We start from the raw sequence: 25,284 nt of genomic DNA, 5'->3' as shown, positions 1-25,284 counted from the left end.
TTCGCTAAAATATATTTAAGAAGTTTTGTATACTTTTAAGTTTTCATTGGTCATATTATTATCCATGCACATTCTTCACTGATTCTATTAATACAATTCATAATTTATTTTTTATAAGATTGTTCATTGTTAGAGGTATACGTAATTATCAAAACAAAGATTCTAATATTGGCATTTGCAAACAACAAAAAAAGCTGTTTATTGTATCACCTAATGTAATTAAAAGTACACTGTGTTATATACATTTCTCCAAGTACACAATCACTTATAATTTCTAGGCATAATGTATATAATATTTACACTGTTTTTTATTAAGTTATTACTAGATTTACTTTACTACATTATGATTATATCTTATGTTTGAATGATCCGCAAACTGTTGCGCATCTACGCAATAGTGAGATAGCAGTTATATAAAACAGTCCCTCGTCAAAACCAATAAAGATCATAAAGAATAATAAATTTAACAAAATTATACTTTGTTATCGTAATGTTATATAATTAAAAGTTAATTACCACACAATATATCGAATGATAAAATACTATTGCCAGCCTTCATACTTAACAGCTTCAATGTTATACATTCACAATGATAGCAATGGTAATGTGTACATGGTTTACTTGTATTTGTCCCATTATTTCCATATAAACTGGAAAAATCAAATTCTACAAATGTTTTTCTTTTTTTTTTTTTCAAGTTCTTTGAATGCACTTGTGCTCTATTTAATTAAGAATTGTTTTATTGATTCATTCATATATGTATAAATGTTTATGAATCAATAACTTTTTGTAAATTGTTATGCGAATACTGCAGAAATTTGCATAAAAGTAATCGCAACAACGGAATCATTAACACTAGTATTATTTAGAACTCACTTAAAAAATTCACTTCACTCGTTTGTATGAGTTTCTTGTTGATCTGATTGCAGTTCACCTTCCATTCTTGCTTGTCGTTCTGCCGCTGCTCTCGCTTGTCTTCCAGCACTAGAACGAAGATTTTTTCGTTCTGGAGGAGGTTCTACACTTAATCGTTTTCCACTTCGCGCTTTTTTCCCTTTAGTACCTTTATTATCTTCTTCCATTTCTGATGAAAGCTTTGATGAGTCACTTTTAATATTAGTAGTACTTTGTTGTGATGCAATTGCATCTTCTAAAACCGTTGTCATCGATGTTGTAGATGTAGGTGTAGTTATGGACAGTGGTGTAGGTGTAGATATAGGTGTAGATGTAGGCGTAGATGTAGGCGTACATACAGGCGTTGGTGTACGTGTAGGTGTAGATGTAGATGTGGGTGTGGCAGTAGGTGCAACTGCAATTGTAACTGTAGTTGAAATACTTGTTATTGCAGCAGTTATTTCATCTATTTCTTTTTTATTAGTGTTCAAAGATGTTTCATTATATGCATTAATTTCTTCTAGAGAACTTTGTTTAATTGTTGTATTTGATGAACGCATTCCTTGTTCTTCAATTGTTGTTATATCTGAAGTTACAGTGGTTGTTACGGCAGTTGTTACAGGTCGTGTATTAACTTCAATTTCAATTCTTGGCTTTTTATTAACAGGTTCAAGAGTTACCTCAAGCATATTTGATGTTTGTTGTTCTGAACTTTGATTATGATCATTACGACTTCTTTTATCATTCAATCGTTGATCTTCTAGATTTCTTGTTAAAAGTTCTGCACTAGTTCTACTTAAATGTTCTAGAGCTTCTTTCATTTCTTGTTCTTTGTTTTTCCTTTCAGTACGTCTTTCAGAAAGATCTGCCACATCATTCTGTTCCACGGTTTCCCGTTTTTCTGGTTCTAGTCTACGTCTTTCTTCATTATGTAAAGTCATATCTGTATACTGCTGTAATGTTATTGTAGGATCGATAGTATACCTAGATTTCTTTTCTGTATCTTTTCGTTTAGTCGTTGATTCGGTAATTGTATCACGTTGCCTCGAATTATTCGTAGAAGATGCAGATTTACGAATTGTTGAAGCACTCGAAGTGGATGGATTTAATAGCCCACATTGAGCAAGACTTTCATAGGCCGATGATACTCCACCCGGTTGCATTGAAAATGGATTTAAACCACCCAAACCCAATGGTGTATATAAAAGACTAGGGTTTGGGAAAAAGAAGGGAAATGGTGTCGTTGTTGATATTGTAGACGATGCTGATGAAGTTGAAGGCACCGAAGATTTACTTGTAGGAGGGTCCAATTTACTACGAGATGATTTACTAGCACTAGTAATATTAGTTGAACCTGTGTTCTTACTGCTGACAGAACTAACAACAGGATTGGTCTCAGCTGTTGTGCTAGTTGCTGTTGCACCCAATGCAGCTTCCATACCTGCTAAAGATGGTAAACCAAGACCAGCAAGATTTGCAAATAAAGAATTTGTTAAACTCATATTACTTAAGTTACTGAGATTGCCCAGTCCACTTAATGCGCCCAGATTAGGTAAACCACCAAATGGCATTAAAAGAGGATTATTCTTCGGATCAAAATTGCCAAGAGAAAGACCAGACAGAAGAGAATTATTTAAATTACCGAGCGAAGGAAAATTTAAACCTGAAGCCATTGATGTAGCTGCTAAATTAGCTTGATTTGCAGATTGTTGACTAGTAGGACTTGGCATCATAGGTGGTCTTCCTGGGCTCTTGCCCTTATTAACATAACTTCTATCATTTCCGGATAATCTTTTTTGTAAATCGTGTGGGAGATTTCCACGTTCTTTTACCAGTTCAGCCCATTTTGGATCAACATCAAACATTGGATTTTCAATCAACCATTGTCCTAATCGTTTTAATTGCGGTGCTTTACTACCTGTAACCTAAAATAGATATAAATATAAAAATACATATATAGATACATTCATATTATAATATACAGTACATAAAATATTATATAAAATAATAATAATAAAATAATAATAAATAATAGTAAAATAAAATAATAATAATATATAAATAAAAAAAAGTTTTATAATTTTTATAAAGTTTTATATTTAAACCTTTTTGCCTGTTAATCTATTAATCACAGCAACATTTTCTTCACCAGTCAATTTTTTCCAATCTAATAAAGATGGATCAACACGTGGACGTCGTCGTCTAGGTGCATTTAAATATTCTGCACCTAACTGTTCAGACATAGCAGTTTGTTCAGCTAACCATTTATTTACTTTAGCTTCATGAGAATATGATCCAATTTTAGAAGAATATTCAGCAACTTTATTAATATCCGCAATCATTGCTTCATAACTTTTCTTATGAGTATTTGTTGAAGATGAATGGGTTGAATTAAAATTTGGTTGTTGCTGTTGTTGTTGTTGTTGCTGCTGTTGAGATTGTTGTTGATGTTGTTGTTGTTTTTTAAATTCTCGATTTTGATCTGCTTGAACAAGTAAAGCAGAAAAGCTATCTTTATGTGAATGTAAAGATGGAGGTGGTAATCCAGAAGTAGAATTTGAAGAAGGTGCTCGTGAAGAAGGAATTGAAGTCACAGTAATGGAAAATGGTTTTTGAGTACTTGTTGGAGGATTTGGAAGCCCTATTGGCGCTGAAGTTGGAGTAACAGTTACATTTGGTGTAATTGTACTTTTTTTATTATGTTCAGGATAGTGACTACTTTGTTGTTCTTTTGCTGCACTTAATCCTAGTACAATTTCATCAAGTTTTCTCCGTTTTTTCTCTTTTCCAATTATTGGTTCATCTGTAGGCTAATAATAAAATAAATTTTTACTTGTTATTCATAAATATATATATATAATATATTGTTTATATAAATAAATAAATAAATAATTTCTACTTATACGTACACAATTCTTTCTTTTCATTAATTTGTCTAACATACTATCCAACTTCCCTTTATTACTACTAATTTGTTTATTTTTATTTGGCATTGAAAAGTCTTGAACCTCATTCATAATATCTTTATTATTATCCGTGTTTGTTTTTGGATATCTAAAATTTAAATATTATTTAAATAAACAATTAAATATATACTAATATAATATATTAGTTAATACTAATTAAATGAAAAATTAAGTCACCCAGCAGATAAATCTATAGGAGTTAAAGTACTAGAAGTTCCAGGAATTACAGTAGGTTTTCCAGGAACTGTATATTTTAAATCAAAAGGTATATTTGGTGTTCGTGTTTGTTGATGCGCTGGAGGTGGTTGAACCGGCGTTGAACGTCTCGATTCTTCTGACTGTGATTCATCATTTATTTCCCATGTATTAGATCCAGATAATACAGCAGGTTTACTTAAAGTTGCAGGTGATTGCGTAACTGTATGATTACTACTGTTCAATAATGCATGAAGTTTAGCTAAAATAAAAAAATAATATTAATAAACTTTTTTTTTAAGAATTTAATATAATCAAAATAAATTATAATAGAATAGAATAGTAAAATTATATTTATAAACTAAATTAATATAATTTTACCTCTTTCAGTTTCTACATCAATTGCAATATGTCTTTTACGTTTTTTAGATTGTGAAATATTATTTCCACTTGTTGTATTACGTGATATTCCATGATCTGTAGTAATAGTTATCACTTCTGAACATTCTTTTTCACTTGAAGTTACATCTGATTCATCACCAGCGCTAAAATTTATAGATACAGGCCATTCTTTATGTTCAATTGCATGTACAATATGCATCAAACGAGCTTCAATTGCATGCTCCTAAAAAATTTTAATAAAGGAAAAAAATATTACATAATAGCAATATGATAAAATGTTATAAATAAATGTATTTTATGTAAAATAGTGTAAACTTGTTTATATAGAGTTTATATAGTGTATATTGTTTATAATGTAAACTTGTTTACATTCACAAGCTACATTGTGAATGAATTTTTTTTGAATATTTTAAATTATCATATATATTATATAATTTTTTGTTTTTAAATGGATTTTAATATATATAACATATATATGTAACTACTGAAGATGAATTAAATTCAGATAAATCTACATTTTTCAATTTTTTTAGTTTTAATATATTTATACATTTATAAAATATTAATATATTTAGAATACATTTTTAATAATTTTGATATAATGTATGTTTCATAATTCAGAAAGTCATTATGAACAATATACATGAAAATATTACGAGATTCAATTTACCTTTGGCCATTTAATAGCATTATTACTATTATGTGATAACAGTTGCACAACCGTCGGTTCATTATAATCTACTGCTTTGTCACGGAGAACAAACGTATCAATTTGAGTTAATCGTGACAATGGTTGAATAACTTCCAAATCGGGAAACATTGCTTTAAGTTCTGCTGCTTGAACATTACATTTATCTTCAAGTTTGCATACTTTTGTCTTATCTTTGCATGTATCTATTAATTTATTTTCTTGTATTTCTATTTCTTCCTTAATAATTGGAATATCTATTTTTACGTTAGCCTTATCATTTTCAGATGTGATATTTTCATTATTTTCAATCGATTTTTCTACTATTTCTATAGAATCTTTTTGTTCTAAATTTTTTTCATTTATTTCTTGTATTTGAGATTCTTTTGGTTTTTCTTCTTGAATATCTTTATCAGTTTCTGTTGAAACTTCTTTTTCTTTATTTTGATTCTCTTTTTCTATTTTTACAGATGTCGTTTCCTCAATATTCGTTGTTACATTACTTATTTTTCCCTCATCTGTTTTATTAATTCCTATTACTTGATCAGTTTTAAAAATTTCACCTTTTATTGATTCTATCACTACTTCATTTTTTTCTTCACTTTTTATTTTAGTAATATATTCTTTATCTGATGATACATTTTTTGCAATAGTTGTAATAGTTAGTGCATTACTAATAGGTTTTTCTTCATTTTTATTTTCAGCTTTTATAATAGTTAATTCTACTTGACTTTTTTCTAAATCCATATGTTCTGATCGTTTATCTATAGTACTTATATCTTTATCTTTCTTTGCACCTACTTTTTCAATTTTCAAAGTACCTTCACCTTTTTCCAATTTTACAAGTATTTCATCTTTATCAAATTTTAATATATCTTCTCTATTTTCAATTTTAATTGCTTTTTCAGATTTATCTGCAACTTTAGATGTTTGAATATTACTGTATATATTTTTATTTAAGAGTTTATGAAATGAGAAATCAGGATCATTTAAGATAGTTATATCAGTTCTTCCTAAACCATGTTTTGCTGCTCCAAGTAATAATTCTTTATCGTGTTTTCCAGGTTGCCACCAATCAGGTGTATCACCTGATGGTTGACACAATGAAAGTCTTTCTTCTAAATGTGGATGAGATAAAATTTCTTCGCGAATTTTGCTTAGAAGATCTACTCGATCTAGTATTTGTCGTGCTTTTGCAGGACTAAGATGATCAACAGGAACGTCTGAAAAATCTGAGATATATATATCATATTTAGTATTTTTATATGTATATTAAATATCAAACAACTATATTCTCAAACAAGATATATTTTAAAATTATGTTTATTATATAAATATATATGATATGAAATTGAAATTTTAATTATATATAATTATATATAATTATAATTATAATGAATTTTTAATTATATATAAATATAATTAAAACAATATAATTAAACATACCATCTTCGTCATTCAATTTTGCATTACATACTTTTTTACACATTGCTCTAAAAGACATATAATAATCTGTAAGATCATTATCAGTTTTCTTATCAAATCTGGCTATACTTTTAAATTTAGTCCAATCGTATTGAGCTTTCTTTCTATCATAATTAACACCATATGTTGATACAACTCGTAAAAATTCACTTTCCTCACGACGTGACCATTTAGTCTTTTGTTCTTCAATACGAGTTCGTTCTCTTTCTTTTATCATTGCTTCCATTTTTTCTCTTCTTTCCATCTTCTACATAAAATAAAATAAAAAAGAATAATATAATATTATTCATTATTTCATTATTATTATATTCTTTATTAGATAATTATTATTTTTTAAATATGATAGTTTACCAAAAGATACATAGCAAGTTGTTGTAAATCCCATCCTTGCATATTTAAAGGTGGTTCATTTATTGAAGTTGCATGATTTACAGTTGTATCACTTTCTATTCCTGATTTTGATTTTTGTAATATTTTTACATCCTCTTTTTTTACACTACGCTGATAAGAAGAAATTACTCGACGTAAACGAGTATTAAGATCAACCACAGAAGGCCAAGTCTTTTCATCATCTAATAAGCCATCATTTCCTTCATGACTACTACTAGGTTCAGGTCCAGGTGTATCTGCCTTATTAGGTAAAGCAGGTGAATCACTAGGTGTTTCTCGATTAAATTTATCAGAATCTTTTGAATCTTTTATCATTCCAAGAGATTCAGCATCTTCGATATCATTTTCTAAACTAGTATCATCTCTGCTGCTACTGCTGAAATTTTTAAATATTTTAAATTAAACTTAATTTTATTTCATATATTTTGTATAGTATATTTTTAATATTAACTAAACAATATTTCTAATATGTATTTAATTGTATAAACATACATATACTTAACCAACCATAAATATAATAATTATTTTGAAGCTATAATTTAAAATTGTACAATATCAAAAAAAAAAAATTTCCATGTTTACCATTTTAAAATGTTGCACTAAAAAATTACGTTATAAATAAAAATTATTAAATATATAATATATATTTAATTGCTTATAAGAAACAGATCATTGCATATTGGTATATTATATGCATCATCCTTCTCCACTGTAAATAAAAGCTAGTAGAAAGTAATATTTTAAAACAGTAAAAATACAAAATTTCTTCATTGTTAAGATATGAATAAAATTATGAATAAAATGAAAAGGAAAATTTATACTAATTCTAGCAGAGGCATTATCTTAAGCAAATTTTAACAACATGCAAGCCATATATGTTAGAATAAAACAGCAGTAGCACATAGATATAAAAAAAAACAATGTAAAAAGAGTAATTACTTACTTATTTTGTGTGGTCTGAGTCTGGGAAGGGGGAGGACAGCTTGTAATGAAAGAAAGCGCGGGATCAATCCTCATCTGGTCGTAATTCTCGTAGCCATGTTTGTAGCAGCCAACTATTAAGGATTTGTCTGCTTGAGAGTCCCACCATTTCGCTGGTCGTTCCGTCAACTGTGGAGGGTTTATCCGCAACGCACTGTAGGGCGGTTTCATTTACAATTTGCCAATTTATGTGTGCCAATTGTTTAGATATTAAAAGTTTTTTAATAAATTTTAAAAAATAACAAATTGCAATATTTATATTATTAAATAAAATTAAAGAAAAGAGGCATATAATATTAAATAATATTTAATTATTATTCATATATTTTTCTTATCCCTTTTGTTTTTATTTAAGTATAGACATAAATAAACTTTAAACTTCCTGTACTATTTGCCCCTTTAATACAGTGCACTGCTTTATAGCTGTTTCTTACCATGAAATTGTTGAGTTGACCATCTTTGACCATAGTAAGCCGTACAAAGTGTTCACAGTAATTTAAAAATCGTGTATATATTCATATACATGTTTATAAAATAGGACGGGAAAATTTTATATTAGTAATATAGGATCAGCGATTAATAGCTATTTATAAAGTAAACATGGTTTAGCTCTATGAGCATTCCTCATACAATTACAGCTCCCAGAATAAACAAATACATTGCACATGCAACTATAAAGCACCGTATAAGCGTGTAAGTAAGTGCATAATATTCTATGAGTAATAGAAAGTAAAAAATAATGAAGGTTTAAAAATAAATATATATATATGTACATACATATATATATATATATACACACACACATATATATATATATATACACACACACACATGTATATGAGTATATGTATACATATATACATACATATATATAAATATTTATATATACATGCGCATATGCGCAGGTGTATATATACGTGTGTGTGCATATATATTATATATATATATATATATATATATATATATATATATATATATATATAAAATATAATGTATATATACACACACATATATAAAATCACTAACCTGACATGAACTCCATCAGATATATGCTGAACTAAATCTCCAATAATCTCGTGTTTGATATAATAAAGCATTCGGACACGTAACAGTACTCTGTACATAATACAAAAATTATTTACTATATTTTAATAAAACTAAATAATATATTTGAATACAAATATTTTTAAAAAAGACTTTATAATTTAAAAAATTGTTCAAATACGTACTTATTTGCATGACGACTCAAATGTTTTCTATAATTACTTTCAAGAAATATATCTCCATCATATTTTTCAGCATTACTCCAATGATTAGGATCATTTGGACCTCCATTGATCATTGATCCACGAGTTTCTCTACCTTCTCTAACTCGTCCTTTTTTCTTTTGTCTATTATTTCGTCCACTAGTGTTAACACATACAGTTTTGATCTTTTCTCCATTTTCTACAGGTGTAATAAGATCACAAATAAAGTTACGAATTTTTTCATCGCCACGATAGTAACGAAGACAATAGAGTAAAATGACTCGTGCACAATCTTCTACATCAACTTCACGCCATCCTCGACGAAATTGGCTATGTTGAAGAATTTCTTCCCATCGACCCCATCCAAATGTAAGTAAGCCTCGTTCTACCTTAAAGCATTCGCTTCGTGCCCAACTTCCATATACTACTTCACCTTCCCGTGGAACATATTCGTCACAGAATTTCCGTGTCTTCTTACCAAATTTATCTCTTCGTTTTTTACCTTAATGATAAAGAAAATATTATTATATTTCATATTATAATCTTATGATGTTGACATAAAATATAAATTTGATTTTTCACAATATATAAATAATATAAATAAAAAATATAATAAAGAAGCAAATAAAATCATAAAATAAAACGCAGAAAAAATAAATTATAATAATAAATTAAGAATCAAATTTATTCATAAATATTAAAAAATTTTTTATTCAATTAATACAATAAAACAAATTATAAGCAAACATTAAATAATAAAATTATATTATTTAATCAATGAAACTTTAAATAATATAACTATTAAATAAACATAACTATTAAATTATCATTGTAATAATTTATATTACTTATATTTTATGAATGATTTTAATTTATGAATCTATAAATTATGAAATATAGAAATATTTAGCATGCATTATAAAATTTATATTACAATAAAAAGTTCTGTAAAACTAAAATATATATTATGCATAAATATAAAATAATATATACAGGATGATATATATATAAAACTACAAATTCACTAATTCAATAAATAATAATTTAATTTTTGATTTTTGAATATATAATTCAATTAGAATTATATTTTACTATTAAAATATTTCTATTATTCACTTATATTTTTCAAAATTTTAAGATCTTCATCAATTTTTTAAATTGAATATTAAAAAAAATCCAATAATTAAAATAAATATATAATTAAAAAAAATTTTATCGATAAATTAAAATATAATTATATAAAATATTATCGATAAAATATTATTATTATCGATAAAATATAATATAATTTTATCGATAATAAAAATATCTATTAAAATAAATGAGTTTCATATTTTAGAAAAACACTAAATGAAAGATTATTATTCTTTGAATATGTTTCTTTTTTTTTAAATAAATAAAATAAGTTAATAATAAATTCTTAATTTTTTAATAAAATTTTAACTTGTTCTTATATAAAGTCTATCTCTTTTATTACAAATTTTGCTACATCCTGTATAATTTTAATTTAATTTTTAATATCAATAGAATAAAATAATAATAGAACAGAAAAATGCTATAAACATTGATATTGTGAGCATTATTATAATAATACTAATAACATTATTTAACATTTATTAATATTTTAGATGCACATGCATGTAATTATGTATAGTAATTAAAAATAATAAAAAAAAAAATTAAAATGAAATTTTTTATAAAAACGAAAACTATAAAAAATTAGTTTAATGTATGTAATAAAAATTGTGTTATGTTTTTACTTTAATTTGTTAAAAAATAATTTTAATAAATTATTTAAATTATATAAAAAATATTTTTATATAATTATTGAAAATAAATCACACATTTATAATGATATACACAAAACATTTTTAGTATCTGTAATGTTTATAAATGTTTAATAATTTAAACATTCATATTTGTATGTGTATGTATATTTTAATATTATTACAATGTTCTACTATTTCTAAAAAAATTAAAAAATCTTTACAAATATGAAAATAAGAGCATATTAAACTATTTTACTAGTTCAGTAAAATTTCTCTCTTTAAATATTTAAAACAAGATATTTAAATATGATTCAATACCTTTGTAATTATAGCAGGATATTAATCCATTCCATGTAATTTGATGAAGCTAAAAATGATATTGTGTTTTAACATGCATTAAGAATGAACATACCTCTACCTGTTAACCCACTACTTGTTTCATCGTCGCTATTATCATCAGAACTATCAAGATCTGACATAACAACAGATTCATCATGGCCATATCGTTTAATTTGCGTCCTTCGTCTTGGTTCTGATATTACTAATTCATCCTCTTCTTTTTTCTCTGTTGTATCAATCTCAGCTTTCTTTGCCCATTTCTTCCAAAAATCTGGATCGTCGATATTTATATCTGATCTATTAGATGAACATGCAAAGCTAGCTTTTGAAAATGTCGATCCTTTTTCTGCTTCTATTGTAATAATCTATAAAATTGAAATATAATATAAATATAACATCAATAAATAAAATTAAAATATTTTTAATTAATGAAACAAATGTAATTTACTTGTGTTCTTCGTTCAAGTATCTGTTCTATATCTTCTTCACAAAATTTATCTCCGGCATTATCATCATCCATAATAGCACCATAAGCACCCTTTTTTAGTAAATCTTCTATCTCCTTTTTGGTTAATTGCTTATTATTTGGATCTTTACCTCCTTGGCTTGTATTCATAGATTGTAGAATTGCTTTATCTAATCCAAGTTTCAAAGAAGCTTTATCAAACATTTCCCTTTCATAAGTATTTCGGCAAAGTAATCGATATACTTTCACCATTTTCTGTTGGCCAATTCTATGACATCGAGCTTGAGCCTGTATATTAATGTTTATTTTAATAAAAAAATGTTTAATTATAATTTTAATTATAAATTTACATATTTGCAATTTAATAATAGATAAAATATTATTAAATATATTAAATAATTTTAATATTAAAATTATATTCAAAAATTCACTAAAATAAAAATTAAATAATTTTATTAAATTAAAATATTCTCTAAATATTATTAAATTCAAAACCTGTAAATCATTTTGTGGATTCCAATCGCTGTCATATATAATAACGGTATCTGCTGCTGTAAGATTAATTCCAAGACCCCCTGCTTTGGTACAAAGAAGAAATACAAATCTATCAGAATCAGGTTTACTATAACGATCAATTGCAGCTTGTCTTAAATTTCCTCGAATTCGACCATCAATTCTTTCATATGGATATCTGGATATAAAAAATAATTTTAATAATAATACATGCAAATTTACTTATCTAGAACAATGTAGTTTTAATAGAAAAAAATTTGAAATTAATATTTTTCAAAATAAATAAGAAAAAGAAATAAATAAAAAAAGAAAGATATTTATAATAAAATATTAAAAATTAATAGCTTACTTTTTATACAATAAATAATCTTCCAAAAGATCTAAACATTTCACCATCTGACTGAATATTAACACTCTATGACCACTGGCTTTAAGTTTCGGTAATAATTTATCAATTAGAACCATTTTTCCAGAACTATTTACTAATGCATGATAATAAGCTTCTGAATCTTCTTTTTCACCAGTTTTATAATCCAATTGTATTTGATCTTCTGCGCCATTAAGTAGGAATGGATGAATACAGCATTTTCTTAATTCCATCATTGTATTCATGAGATTCGGAATGTTAGCTGAAGTAGTTCCCTTTGCAAGAAAAGAAAAGTTTCTTTCAAGGATACCGCGATAATATTTTTTTTGTATATTTGTTAATTCCACCTAAAAAATAAAAAATAAAACAATTTATTACAATATATTTATTAATTTTCAAATAAAAAAACAAACTAATTACCTCAACTACTGTTTCTTCTTTTGGAGCTAACGATTTCTCTACATCTTCTTTAAGTCGGCGTAACATCATTGGTTTCAAAAGAAGTTGTAATTTATGGACTTCACTTTCACTACTCAAATTACCAAATTCTTTAAGGAATGCTTCACTACTAGAAAACTGTACTGGTTCCAAAAAGTTCAATAATGAAAAAAGTTCATTGACATTATTTTGTAAAGGTGTACCAGATAAAAGAACTCTATGTTCTAAATTTAATTGACGGAGACCTTCAAGTAATTTACAATTTCTATTCTTTAATCTATGAGCTTCGTCTATAACACATAATCTCCAATTATATCCTCGTAATTCATTAAAATCTGTTATAATTATTTCAAATGTAGTTATCAATACATTGAATTTGATTAAATCTTTAATTTGTTGTCCTTTTTCATTCTTATAGTAAACTTCATATTCTTGAAGCATAGTTCGACTTGCTGCACTGTAAGCAAAAAATTATATAGCAAAAAGTATTTATTATTTATTTTCAAATGTGAAACTATAATTGAACTTACGATCCATGATATACTACAACATTCATATCCGTCCAACTTTCGAATTCACGTTGCCAATTTGGAATGGTTGAAAGCGGTGCTATTATTAAAAATGGTCCACGAATTCCATACTTGTATACTGCATCCACAAATGTTAAGGATTGAATTGTTTTTCCTAAACCCATTTCATCCGCAAGAATGCAATTATGTCCATTATACCAAGAAAAAAGCAACCAATTAAGACCTTCTAATTGATATGGTCGCAAACTATTATTATTTTTATAAATTGGTGATTCTTCTAATTTTACCCATGATGATGCATTTGGTTTCTTTTTTGGCTAAATAAAAAATTAATTATTATATAATAATTATTTTTAAATATAAGTATACTAACATATTGTACTTATAATATTACCTTCCATTGATCTTTAGGAGGTACTTTATTGAATTTTATAAATTGAGCTATCTTTTCTGGATCAACATCTTCTTCCAATTCCCAAGTAGAATCTTCATATTGAAGAGATCGCCATTTAACTAAATAATGTTTTAAAGTTTCTCCAGTTGTTGGATCGGTATGCGTTGCCTCATCAAGTACTCTATCCACTTCTACAAAATCTGGATTAAAGGGATCATCTTCAGTCTAAAAAAATAAAAAATATATATAATTATTATTATTAATATAATTATTAATATAGTTAATAATAAATATATATAATTATACACAATTTGTACTTAATAACAATTATATGTAATTATTTTTTATCAATTATTAATTATTATCAATAATTATTAATAATTATTATCAAAATATTTTAAATAATTTATTTCAAATAAATTAGTTAATAAAATGATAAAAATATTAAAAGTAAGTGAATTATTTAATTATGAATTAATAATTACATTTTCAAATATGTTAGTATTTTGTTGTTGTCTTTGTTTGAATCTCTTTAATTTAGCTTGAATTCGTTTATCACCCTTATATAACTCTTCTTCAGTTCTCCATTCACAGTGCAAATATGAAAAATTTCTATATTTAACAAAATATTCCTCAACTTCTATTATTTGTGGTTTAACATCTATAGTGTTTTCTTGTTTCGATTCTATAACTTCATTTTTACTTTTATCTTTTGTAACATTATCATTAATACTTTTATCGTCAGAATTCTTAATATCACTTTCATCCTTATTTGTTTCAGATTCTTTTCTAGAATTTTCTTCTTTTGATTCATTTTCTTCTTCTTTATTTTTTATTTCAGATGAAGTCTCATTTTTTTCATCAGATGTTTCACTTTTCATTTCTGGAATTGTAGGTTTAATTTCTCTTTTTCCCATACGAGAACATAATATATGTTGCACAACCATAGAATCTTCATCCGTTGTATTCTATAATACCCAAAAATTAGTAATTTTTACAATTTTTTATAAAAATAAATATAATATAATATATAATATAAATATAAATGAAAATATAAATAATATAAATAATAAAGATAATATTTCATGATACATACTATATATACAAAGTTAGGTTTATTAGGTCCAACTTCACCACCTTCATTATCCTTTTTAACGGAAACAGGTTTTGCAGTATTTGTACCCTCTACTTTTTTGGAAAGTTGAGAATCCTGAAGAGGTACATCATCATCTGAAAATCTAAGCATTACATCATCCACATATTTTTTACGATGCGTATTTCTTGCAGAACGTCTTTTATTATCATCTCCAGCTTCTGGTGATGGTGGAGGCGTTGCAGCTAATTCTTCGCCATCAGAATCAGGTGCAATTCGACTTTTTCGCTTTCTAATAAGATTTTGTAAAATAATGAAAATAAATAAAAACATTAAAAAAACAAACAAATAAAAAATTGTATTATTTTTCAATAATAATATTTTAAAATAACGTACTTTGAACTTCTAGGAGATTTTCCTAATGAAACTTTTCCAACTGATCTCTTACGAGCAGCAGCTTTTTTCTTATTAGGTGTAGCAGTTTCTGTAATTGTACCAGCATCTGAATTTTCTTCTTTTTTTTCATCTGTTGGACTATCTTCCGAATCTCCTTTCTGTTTATTTTGATCTTTTGTTTCTGCTACTAATAATTCAGTAGTTGAAGAATGTACTTGTTCTTGATCACTTTGAATGGACGGTTCAGATGATTTTGTATCTGATTCTTTAACTGCACTTGAATCAGAGACAGCAGTTTCTTCAGTTTCTTGTGCAATTTCATCATCAGCTGATTCAGAATGATTAGTTTTTCTATAAAAATAAAAATGTTCAATGAAATAATTATTACTCTATCAAAATATATATATATATATATATATATATATATATATATATATAAATTAAGAAACAATATTTATAAAATAACACACTTTCTATTACGTTTCGTTGAATCTTTGTCTTTATTTCTTTTTCTTGGCGCTTTTGGAGATTTTGTTTCCTTTGGTGGTTTTGGTTCTTTTTTAACTTTTGGTTCTTTTGGCTCTTTTGGTTCTTTTGGTTCTTTCGGTTTACGTGGTTTTCTAGGAGGAGGTCGCGATTTCCTGCTTTTATTCCATTCTTCCTCTATATCACCAGAAGATGGTTTAATATCCTCAGAATCTGCAGCACTATCAACAACATTACTACTATCTCCAGGAGTTACTTGATTGTCTGATAATGGTTGTTCTGGCTGCTGCTGAGTAATTGTTACAGGTGTAACAGCCTCTTTATCAGCCTTTTTTCTACTTTTTTTAGCTCTAGGTGTACCTTTACTACGACCACGACCAGTAGTACTAGAAACCTATTTATAATAAAAATTAAAAAAATAAGTTCATTAAACAAATTTTATTCAGATTTGCTAAATAAATTAATGTATTTTATATGATAATAAAAATATAACAAAAATATAAGATATGTAATAAAAGTTACATGTATTAAAATAATTTACCTGTGGACTATCAACAACAGTTGTTGTAAACATTGGACTTTGCAATATGCATTGTGGACCACCATTGCATTGATCATTAGTTTCATGTTGTTGCAAAGCTTGTAATTTTTCTTGGATAGAAACAATTTTTTCTTGATTTTCAGATGCTGGAGGCATACAATATAATTCTTGCAATTGCTGTTGTAATGCAGCTCTTTCTTGATGATGTGTAACTGGAGTACATGAAGTACCAAAGTTACCAGATGTAACTGCTGTTGATGTTGGATTTGGTGGTATATTATACATATTTGGCATAGTACTACCACTAATGATATCACCACTAGAGGGATATTGTTGAGCAGAACCCACTAATATTTCGTTTGAATAAATGTTATTTTTTTGGATATTTGTATAGTCCGTAAAATTTTGTTGCACTTGATGAGAAGTTTGTGAATTTGGCACTGATACTGCAGTTTGATGAGATGGCAATACTATATTATTGCTTTGATTAACTGTAGGTATCTGTTGTTGATGTGTAGATGGAACTTGATTAGTTTGATTTTGCAATTGAGAGCCTGAATTTTGTAAAGGAGCTTGTATCTGTGACATTTGAGATGAAACTAATGGAGTATTTTGCGGAATTACACTAACTTGTGAATTTATATGTGATTGAGATTGTTGTGTTGATTGAACTTGATTTATACAATTTGGAGCTTGTTGAGATGATGGGGATTGCAATTGAGATTGTGAAATTTGTGGCTGTGATATTGAAGATTGTTGAGATTGAGTAACTGATACTTGTTGTTGAGGAGTATTTATTTGTTGTAATTGTGATTGAGAAGGTGATTGTTGATTTGTTTGAGGTTGTACTTGATTCATTTGTGATTGTGAAGATTGCAATGTGTGTTGAGATGGTATTGGAGATTGTTGTGTTGATACTACTTGAGATTGATTTATGTGAATTTGTTGTACTGATTGTTGTGGACAACTAATAGATTGTTGTTGATTATGCTGCTGCTGTTGTTGCGTCTGATTATTAATTGCTGGTTGAGTCTGTAAAGTTGCACTACTATTAGTTTGACAATTTATTGAAGTCATTTCTAAATGTTGATCATTTGGTTTCTTATCACATGTATTCTGATTCTCAATAGTAGAAACAGAAATCTGAATTTGATTTTGTGTTAATTGTTGTTGAGATAATGTTGAAATATTTGAACAATCAGCATTTCCATTTGTACTAGAAGCTGGTAAAGATTGTACAGTTTCTTGAGACATTTTTCCAGATGAATGTTCCAAAGGTGAATTATTTTGTGAATTATTTTGCATCAAAGTATCAGTTTGTTGATTAAGCACATCTTGTTGTTCTTGAACATTTTGATGTAATGTTTCATTTTCTGATTTTGAAGATTCAATTGTATTACGAACAGAATCTGTAGAATCTCTAACTGTAGTTTCTGCAACACTATGAATAGTTTCAGTTCCAGTTACTGGAAAGATTGATGAGTTTTGTTCAGATACTGGAGGTTGAGATTCTACTACATTTCTATCTTCATTCACATTTGGCCTTATTTGTTGTTGTTGTTGTTGCTGCTGCTGCTGCTGTTGTTGTTGTTGTTGTTGTTGTTGTTGATGTGACCACTGGGTTGGCATTGGCATTCTAGGACCTGTTATTGGTGACATAGAATTTTGTGCGGTAGATTGAGATAAAACATTTGGTGCTTGTGAAATTGATGGACGTGTCTGAAATTGATTATAATCTTGATTTGAAACATTTGAATTTGATACAGTAACACCTGGAATCACCATTTGTTCCAGTGCTTGAAGAGTAGTTTGTTGTGATGTTGGATTCATTTGCATTGAAGTTGGAGGACAAGGTGATACAGACATTGTACCAGTTTGATTTGATTGTTGATGTGGCAGTTGAACATGTGGATGTGGAGATAATGTATTAGGTTTAGCTGGTGACATAATAGGTCTAGGAGACATTTGTTGCTGTACTGCTGGTGGTCGTGGTGACATCTGAGGTCTAGGTGACATTTGAGGTGATAATTGTGGAAAAGTTGCACGATATTGTGGACTTGTAGCATGTTTAGCTGTACCAAATTGTGTTGTTGGTCCAGAATGTTGAGGTTGATTAAACATTGAAGTTGTATGATGAGAATATTGAGAATCTATTTGTTGTTGCTGTTGTGTATTTGGATGTTGTGAATGTTGAGGATATTGTTGAGGATGAGAAGGATGTGTTTGATGAGATGGATGATGATGTGGCATTCTCTGTGGTTGTTGTTGAGGTTGTTGCTGCTGTTGTTGCTGTTGTTGATGAATAGTTGAGGCAAAACCTGGATATCCAGGAGATGTTTGATACATTGTAACTGAATTTCCTTGTTGATAATGTTGCTGTTGTCCAACCATATGTTGATAAACACTACCTGTTCCACCAGGTTGCATTGCTTGATGTGGTACACCTATATTTCCTATCATACTTTGCTGATTAGTGAAATGTTGTTGTTGTTGTAATTTTTGATTCATCACTCCACTTTGATCTTGTTGATGAGAATACTGTGGAGGTATATGTTGTCGATAAGTGCCAGGTTGTGCCATTTGATTATAATGTCTCTGCATTTGTGGATAAGCACCTCCACTACCTGGCCAACCTTGCATACTTGGATCTATAGACATGTTTGCTCTAGTCATTGAATGCTGTTGTTCCATTGAATACATATTATCATTATAGTTAGGATATTGTCCTCCACTACCAGGATGAGGCCCTCTATGTTGTGGTGCCATATTTCGAGCTTGATTTTGAAATGCTCCTGGCACCATAGCACGCTGTGGTGCACCATTATCAAATGTACCAAGATTTTGATTAAACATGTTGCGTTGTGATGGATTTTGTAATTGATTAGAACTTCCAAAATCGGATCCACCAAACGAAGTTAATTTTTGAAGTGGAGATTCTTGAGATATATAAGATTGACTAATATAACTCCCTCCTCCATTAACACCAGGGTTTGGACCATCTCTAGATACTACCACAGAATTACTTGTGCCTGCAGGGTCAAAATGATCGTTCCCCCCGAGGTCAGGAAGAGCATCAAGCATCGAGCCACTAACATCTTCACCAAACAAATCGTACGAGTCCATGTCTATGCTGCAGGACTCTTCGCCTCTATCTTAGGCTTAAGAGAATATCTTATAGTCTCTCTTTTAGACATTAACGTGCCCATTGTTAATCCACGTCTTTTATGCCTGAAACAATGTTCATCAGAATTACATTGAATATTTATCTTAATTCCATAAAAACTTTAATGTATAAGTAATTTATTAATATGATAATTATACAATTTTAATTTCAAATATTAATGATGATAATAACAAATGCCAAAGGGAAAAAGCTATACGCTTATGGCTTAATTTCTCATAATCGCTATAACCTTTCCCCCTTGGAATATGTCCAAATATAATTTCCACAAAGAGAAAAATTAAACTTAAACAAAATATATTAATATATAATACATATATATGAATTATATTTTCAAATATAAAAAAAAAATTCTAGAATAATTTAAATTCTAAAAAAATTCTAGAATAATTCAAATTAAAATATATAATATTAAAATATTAATATAACTTATATCTTATATATTATATATATTCAATCAAATCATATTTATAAATATTTGTAATTATCTTTTTTATAAAAAAATATAATGTTAAATTATATCAAATATTCATATTTATATCTTATAATATAAATTAAATTCAATAATTTTAACTAACTTTTTATTTACATAAATTATACAATCAATACATTTTAATTAATATTTGCCATATATGATTTTATGAAATTTTTAATATCTTGTTGACTTATATTTAAAATAAAATCATTATTTATAATAATTAACTAAAATCTTTATTTATAATAATTAACAAATTCATAATCATTGCAATTCAACTTGTTATATCAATTTTCTAAATATATAAATCATTAAATTACATATAATTTCATTTATATAATTTTTAATATATATTTTATATATTATATGTATTTATATTGTATAAGTTTGATCAAATATGATCAAATTAACATAACCTAACATTAAAGGAAAATAAAATAATTATAATTTAAAATGTATAAAATATTATAAAATATATAAAAATAAAATGCACAAAAAAATTAAAAATAATTTTAAGATAATTTAAAATTTAATAAAAATGATGGAACATAATTATATTATATAAAAATGAAAATAAAATAACTGCTATTTATCATTATATTGTATAAGTTTTAAAATTAAAATTAAAATAAAAAAATAAAATGAAATAATTAAAAAAAAAATAATTTAAAAAATTAATATAATTTATAAGAAAAAATTTATTTAATTCTTTATTAAAAAATTTTAAAATTACTTGAAAAAGATAAAAATTTAAGCTTACTTTTAATCATTATAAACATTAAAATAAACATTTTTTTTAAAAGCAACAATATGGTATTGTTGCACGTTATTAGTCAAATTATAAAATATAATATTTTTAAATGTTGATGAATACATATAAACATAAAATAAAAAACAAATTAAAAAACACTTTACAAACCTGAAGTACTGACAGAAGTACTAAAATATATAAAAAAAAGTTCTTACTATTATTAAAATATGAACTAAAATGCTCACATTAAGTATTATTACAAGGGTGAACAGAAGAAACCGTAAAATAGGTATAGAAAGTTCTCACACTTTATTATAGGCGTCTTTTATTCTCGAAAATTTCTCTCTAAATCCAGAATAAGCACACGGAGAATAAAATACGAGTATACTATAATCTTAAAAGCAATCGAAGCAACTTTGTGAAAAAAAAAGCACGGATCGTCGGAAAGTACGCCATTATCGTGAGAGATTTCCGTTTGGACTTCCAAGAGAACTCGTAGCGGCCACCGCGACGCTCGATATTCAAGCACCAAAGCGTCACTTCACTTCACATAATTCACTTTTCCTTTGTATATTTTGTATAAACGTGACCCAAAATTTATATTATTCAATAGATGTAGTTATATGTTCATGTTTTATCGAAAAACCACCCTTGTTTGCGCGCGCGTATATAAGAATTTCACCGACGGTGGCTGCGGCTGCGGCTGCGGCGCGAACCGTCGAGGTGCAAGCGTGTCTATAGGTCCGAATCATTCTACATATCTCTGCCCCCTCCCCTCTTTTTTCCTTCAGTACAGTTCACAACGAAGGACTACTCTTCTCTCTTATCCTACCCTACCCTATCCTATCCTGTCCTGTCCTGTACGATGGAGACCATTACACACACTAGTTAGAAATCGTAACATCTGTAGAAACTTATACAGCTACCTTTCACGTCATGCGCGCACACTCACTCACTGCACCACCTGGTGGCGCGCGCATCTCTCTTTGCCACTTAAAAACCTCTGTGCATGTACACGCGTATGTGATATATATGAAAAAAAGAAATATATTACATTAGATAAATTTTTAATTTATCATTTTAAAAAAAAATTACACTATAGAAATAATAAAATTGATAATATATTAAAAAATATATAAACGTGTACAATATCTAACATTTATTATATTTATATTTTATATCTTTTTACATATCTTATATCTTCTTTTATATCTTCTCAATTTATTATTAATAAAAGAAAATATTAATGAAGTAATGAAATAAATGAAAAAAATAAAACATATATGACAAAAACATACATAAACATACATAAATATAAAAAAAATTAAATAACATCTTTTTTATGTTATAATATTCTTGTAATGTTAAACAATTAATAATTATTATGTTTTAAATAACTTTTTTTATTTTTATAAATAAAATAATTTTTAATAATTTCAAAATATTTATTATTTTTCCAATATTTTAAATTAAAATATTTATATATGATAAATAACAAAATTATCAGAAATTAATACAGATTAAAATTAAATTAATATATATTATATAATGGACTTTAAAAGGAAATACTAGAATTCAATCTGTCAACTAAAAAAAGTAATCGTGATTTTACTTTAATTATGTTTATATAATAAGCGAAATATGAACAATTCATAAAACAAATGAAAAATTAAATTAAATTCAAAGTATATAATAATTTTATTTAACTAATTTTATATATTAAATCTAATAAAATTTGAATTAATTTAAAAAATCTAATATTAATTATATATATATATATACTTTTATATGATTCTTATTGTAAATTATTATTGGTAATCTTTTTAATTTTTTATTAAAGAAATCTTAATAAAATTGTTATATGAATATAAATATTTTTTCCTTTATTATAAATAAAATTCTAAAGATTCAGAAATATTTTGATATTATAAATTAATTTATAATTACAAAATACACAAAAATAAATTTTAAAAAATTCAATGAAAATTATAAATATTTTCAAAATTATATTTATAATTATATTTGAATTAATATAAATAAAATTTATAAATTATATGCAGAATAAAATATAAATAAATAAAAAATATAATAATAAAATGTATTTTTTTATTTACATTTAAAAAATAATTGTATTCTAAGTTTTTACAAAAAAAGAAAAACATCTATTGTTGCATTTTTACCTTTAAATATTAAGTACAATAAAATTTACGCATTGTATACATGAATATATACATAACATTCTATATATGCCTATAGAGTTATGAATATGTGTGCATATGAATACGTATAAGTATAATATTGTGCGAATATATATTCATTGAATGAAACGGAAAACAATGAAGAAGAAAAGAGATTGAACGCTGCAACCTTCCAAGAATTACACTCCTAGCACATAAAGTAAGTATTTGATATCATGGTAAAAACACACAACGCAATTGGCGGTAGTAAGGCGGAGTCCGAATTATACCACAAAGAGAACCAATCAGATTTTACCTTATAAAGTAGGATACCAGGGCAGGATATTTGATTAACCAATCCTGTCTTTTAGATATTAACTTGAATGCATAAGTATATATATTTTTAATAAATTACAATTTTATGTAATATCATATTAATTTAATTTTTTATCAATTTAATATAAATATATATACCATAAAAAAATTCAAATTGTAATAAAAAAAATGAAATTACATAATTGATAAATAATAATGAATTTTATTATAGAATTTAATAATGAATACTAGAAAAACAAATTTAATGAAATTTTTAATTTTTTATTTTTGTTTTTTAATATTAGTAATATATATATATATATTTTTTACTTTTAACAAATCATAATAAATATTATAGTTATTGATTTATGCCATTTATAAAAATTAAAAACTGAAAAATTTAATAAAAAAAATATAAAAAATTTTTTTAATATTTTGACCATGATATGTATATATAAATTACTTATATTGATAAAATATTATTATTGAAAATATATAAAAGATAATCTTATGCTTACCTTATAATGCATAGATAGAAAATTAATTTTTTAATTTCAAGATTATTATTTAAAAAAAAAATTGTTTCATTTTCAATTTCAAAAAAGTTTTAATTATGTGATTAAATTATTAATTATTTAAACTATAATTCAAAAAACTAATATAAGTGTATTAAAAAGAAAGATTTCATGTGTAATATTAATAATATTTAATAATTATATATATAATTATATTGTGTTATATACTACATAATAATTGAGCATTTTATTATTTCCTATTTTTACTTGCAAAAAAAGACTAATATAAAAAAATATATATTATAAGTAAATATTATGTAAAATATAATCAAATTAATTATGATTTAAACATTTGTCAATGTATAATTGAAATATAATTTATTATAAAATATAAAATACGAAATGAAATATTTGGAAATAATATTATTTTTTTTACAGTAAAAATAAAAATAGCACTTATAAACAACTATAATATGAAAGTTCAAAGAGATCAATGAAAAGTATTTAAATATTAAAAAAATATTATATTTTTATTTCGTATACTGAACATCTATGAAAATAATATAATATCGCAAAATTTTATCCTAGATTGAAGTGTCAAAATTAAGTTTCAATATTGTTAAATTAATGAAACGTATATGCAATTTGTATAAACTTAGTAGAAGACCAACTATAAAAGATCAACTTTTAACAATAATTAAATAAAACTCACTGTAGCATACACGTTAATCCCATTCTTCTGGACATTCCATGTAAATCTACTGCACGAATGTTCGCTTAATCGTTATCTTGGTGTCCATTTTGTTTGGTTAATTACTGAAGAGGCGTCAGTGCTGCCGTCGATTACGTTGACACAACATAATGGTTCTTCCGTGATTGGAGCACAGTATATGTTAAAAATTGCAATTTTTTTAGATAGTTTTACAAATAATCACATAAATTTAAATTTTACAGCATCACTATGATAAATTAAAATAAAATTTAAATCGTTTTAATACTAATATATATTTCTATTTGTAATATTTCACATATTGACCGCTCCATCTTTTCAACGATAACCCAATTTCGTAAATGAATAGACAAGAAACGAAACGCTTTCTGCTTATAAACACACCGATGGTGTCGACACTTTATTCTGAAATATATCAAATTTATAAATTGTATGAAGCTATAATTTGATAAATTTGATTCATTTTTCAAAATTATAATATAATTTTATAATAAAAAAATTATATTATTTTTTAAAACACATTTTAAATTTTTATTAAAATATATCTAAAATTTATTTAT

At 26.0% G+C, this 25,284-nt stretch overlaps 1 protein-coding gene across 10 annotated transcripts; it reads right to left on the bottom strand.

Annotated features, from left to right (window-relative positions):
• Positions 1 to 168: 168 nt before the first annotated feature.
• On the bottom strand, positions 169 to 25,239 carry LOC107998877 (chromodomain-helicase-DNA-binding protein 7). 10 transcript variants are annotated; one of them, XM_062083038.1, is made up of 24 exons: positions 24,707 to 25,239; positions 16,581 to 19,808; positions 16,024 to 16,433; positions 15,554 to 15,904; positions 15,161 to 15,449; positions 14,550 to 15,032; positions 14,065 to 14,289; positions 13,671 to 13,987; positions 13,123 to 13,597; positions 12,685 to 13,049; positions 12,318 to 12,513; positions 11,805 to 12,110; positions 11,430 to 11,721; positions 9,231 to 9,750; positions 9,028 to 9,117; positions 7,964 to 8,155; positions 6,982 to 7,396; positions 6,592 to 6,877; positions 5,128 to 6,377; positions 4,437 to 4,680; positions 4,038 to 4,317; positions 3,804 to 3,948; positions 3,000 to 3,704; positions 169 to 2,819 (listed from the first exon to the last, which is right to left on the bottom strand). In XM_062083038.1, the coding sequence occupies exons 2-24, from the start codon at positions 19,701 to 19,703 to the stop codon at positions 891 to 893; spliced, it is 12,888 nt and encodes a 4,295-aa protein (XP_061939022.1). In that variant the 5' UTR covers positions 19,704 to 19,808; positions 24,707 to 25,239; the 3' UTR covers positions 169 to 890. The 10 variants fall into 10 exon arrangements, with proteins under 10 accessions (XP_061939022.1, XP_061939027.1, XP_061939025.1 ...); XM_062083043.1 differs by having other exon boundaries at positions 5,128 to 6,368; XM_062083041.1 differs by having other exon boundaries at positions 6,982 to 7,393.
• Between the last annotated feature and the right edge of the window lie 45 nt (positions 25,240 to 25,284).

Source organism: Apis cerana, linkage group LG12, assembly GCF_029169275.1.
Source record: "Apis cerana isolate GH-2021 linkage group LG12, AcerK_1.0, whole genome shotgun sequence".
Classification (NCBI taxonomy): domain Eukaryota; kingdom Metazoa; phylum Arthropoda; class Insecta; order Hymenoptera; family Apidae; genus Apis; species Apis cerana.
The sequence above is the reverse complement of the archived record's forward strand: the minus strand, read 5'-3'. Positions and strand labels throughout refer to the sequence as shown.

Bases quoted from the DNA above. Each gene is read 5' to 3' on its own strand.
- LOC107998877 (XM_062083038.1), bottom strand. From the start codon at position 19,703: ATGGACTCGTACGATTTGTTTGGTGAAGATGTTAGTGGCTCGATGCTT. The intron at 15,033-15,160 runs GTATGTATCATG...TGGGTATTATAG, and splicing joins AACCTAACTTTGTATATATA to AATACAACGGATGAAGATTC. The intron at 12,514-12,684 runs GTAAGCTATTAA...TTTTATATCCAG, and splicing joins GATTATTTATTGTATAAAAA to ATATCCATATGAAAGAATTG.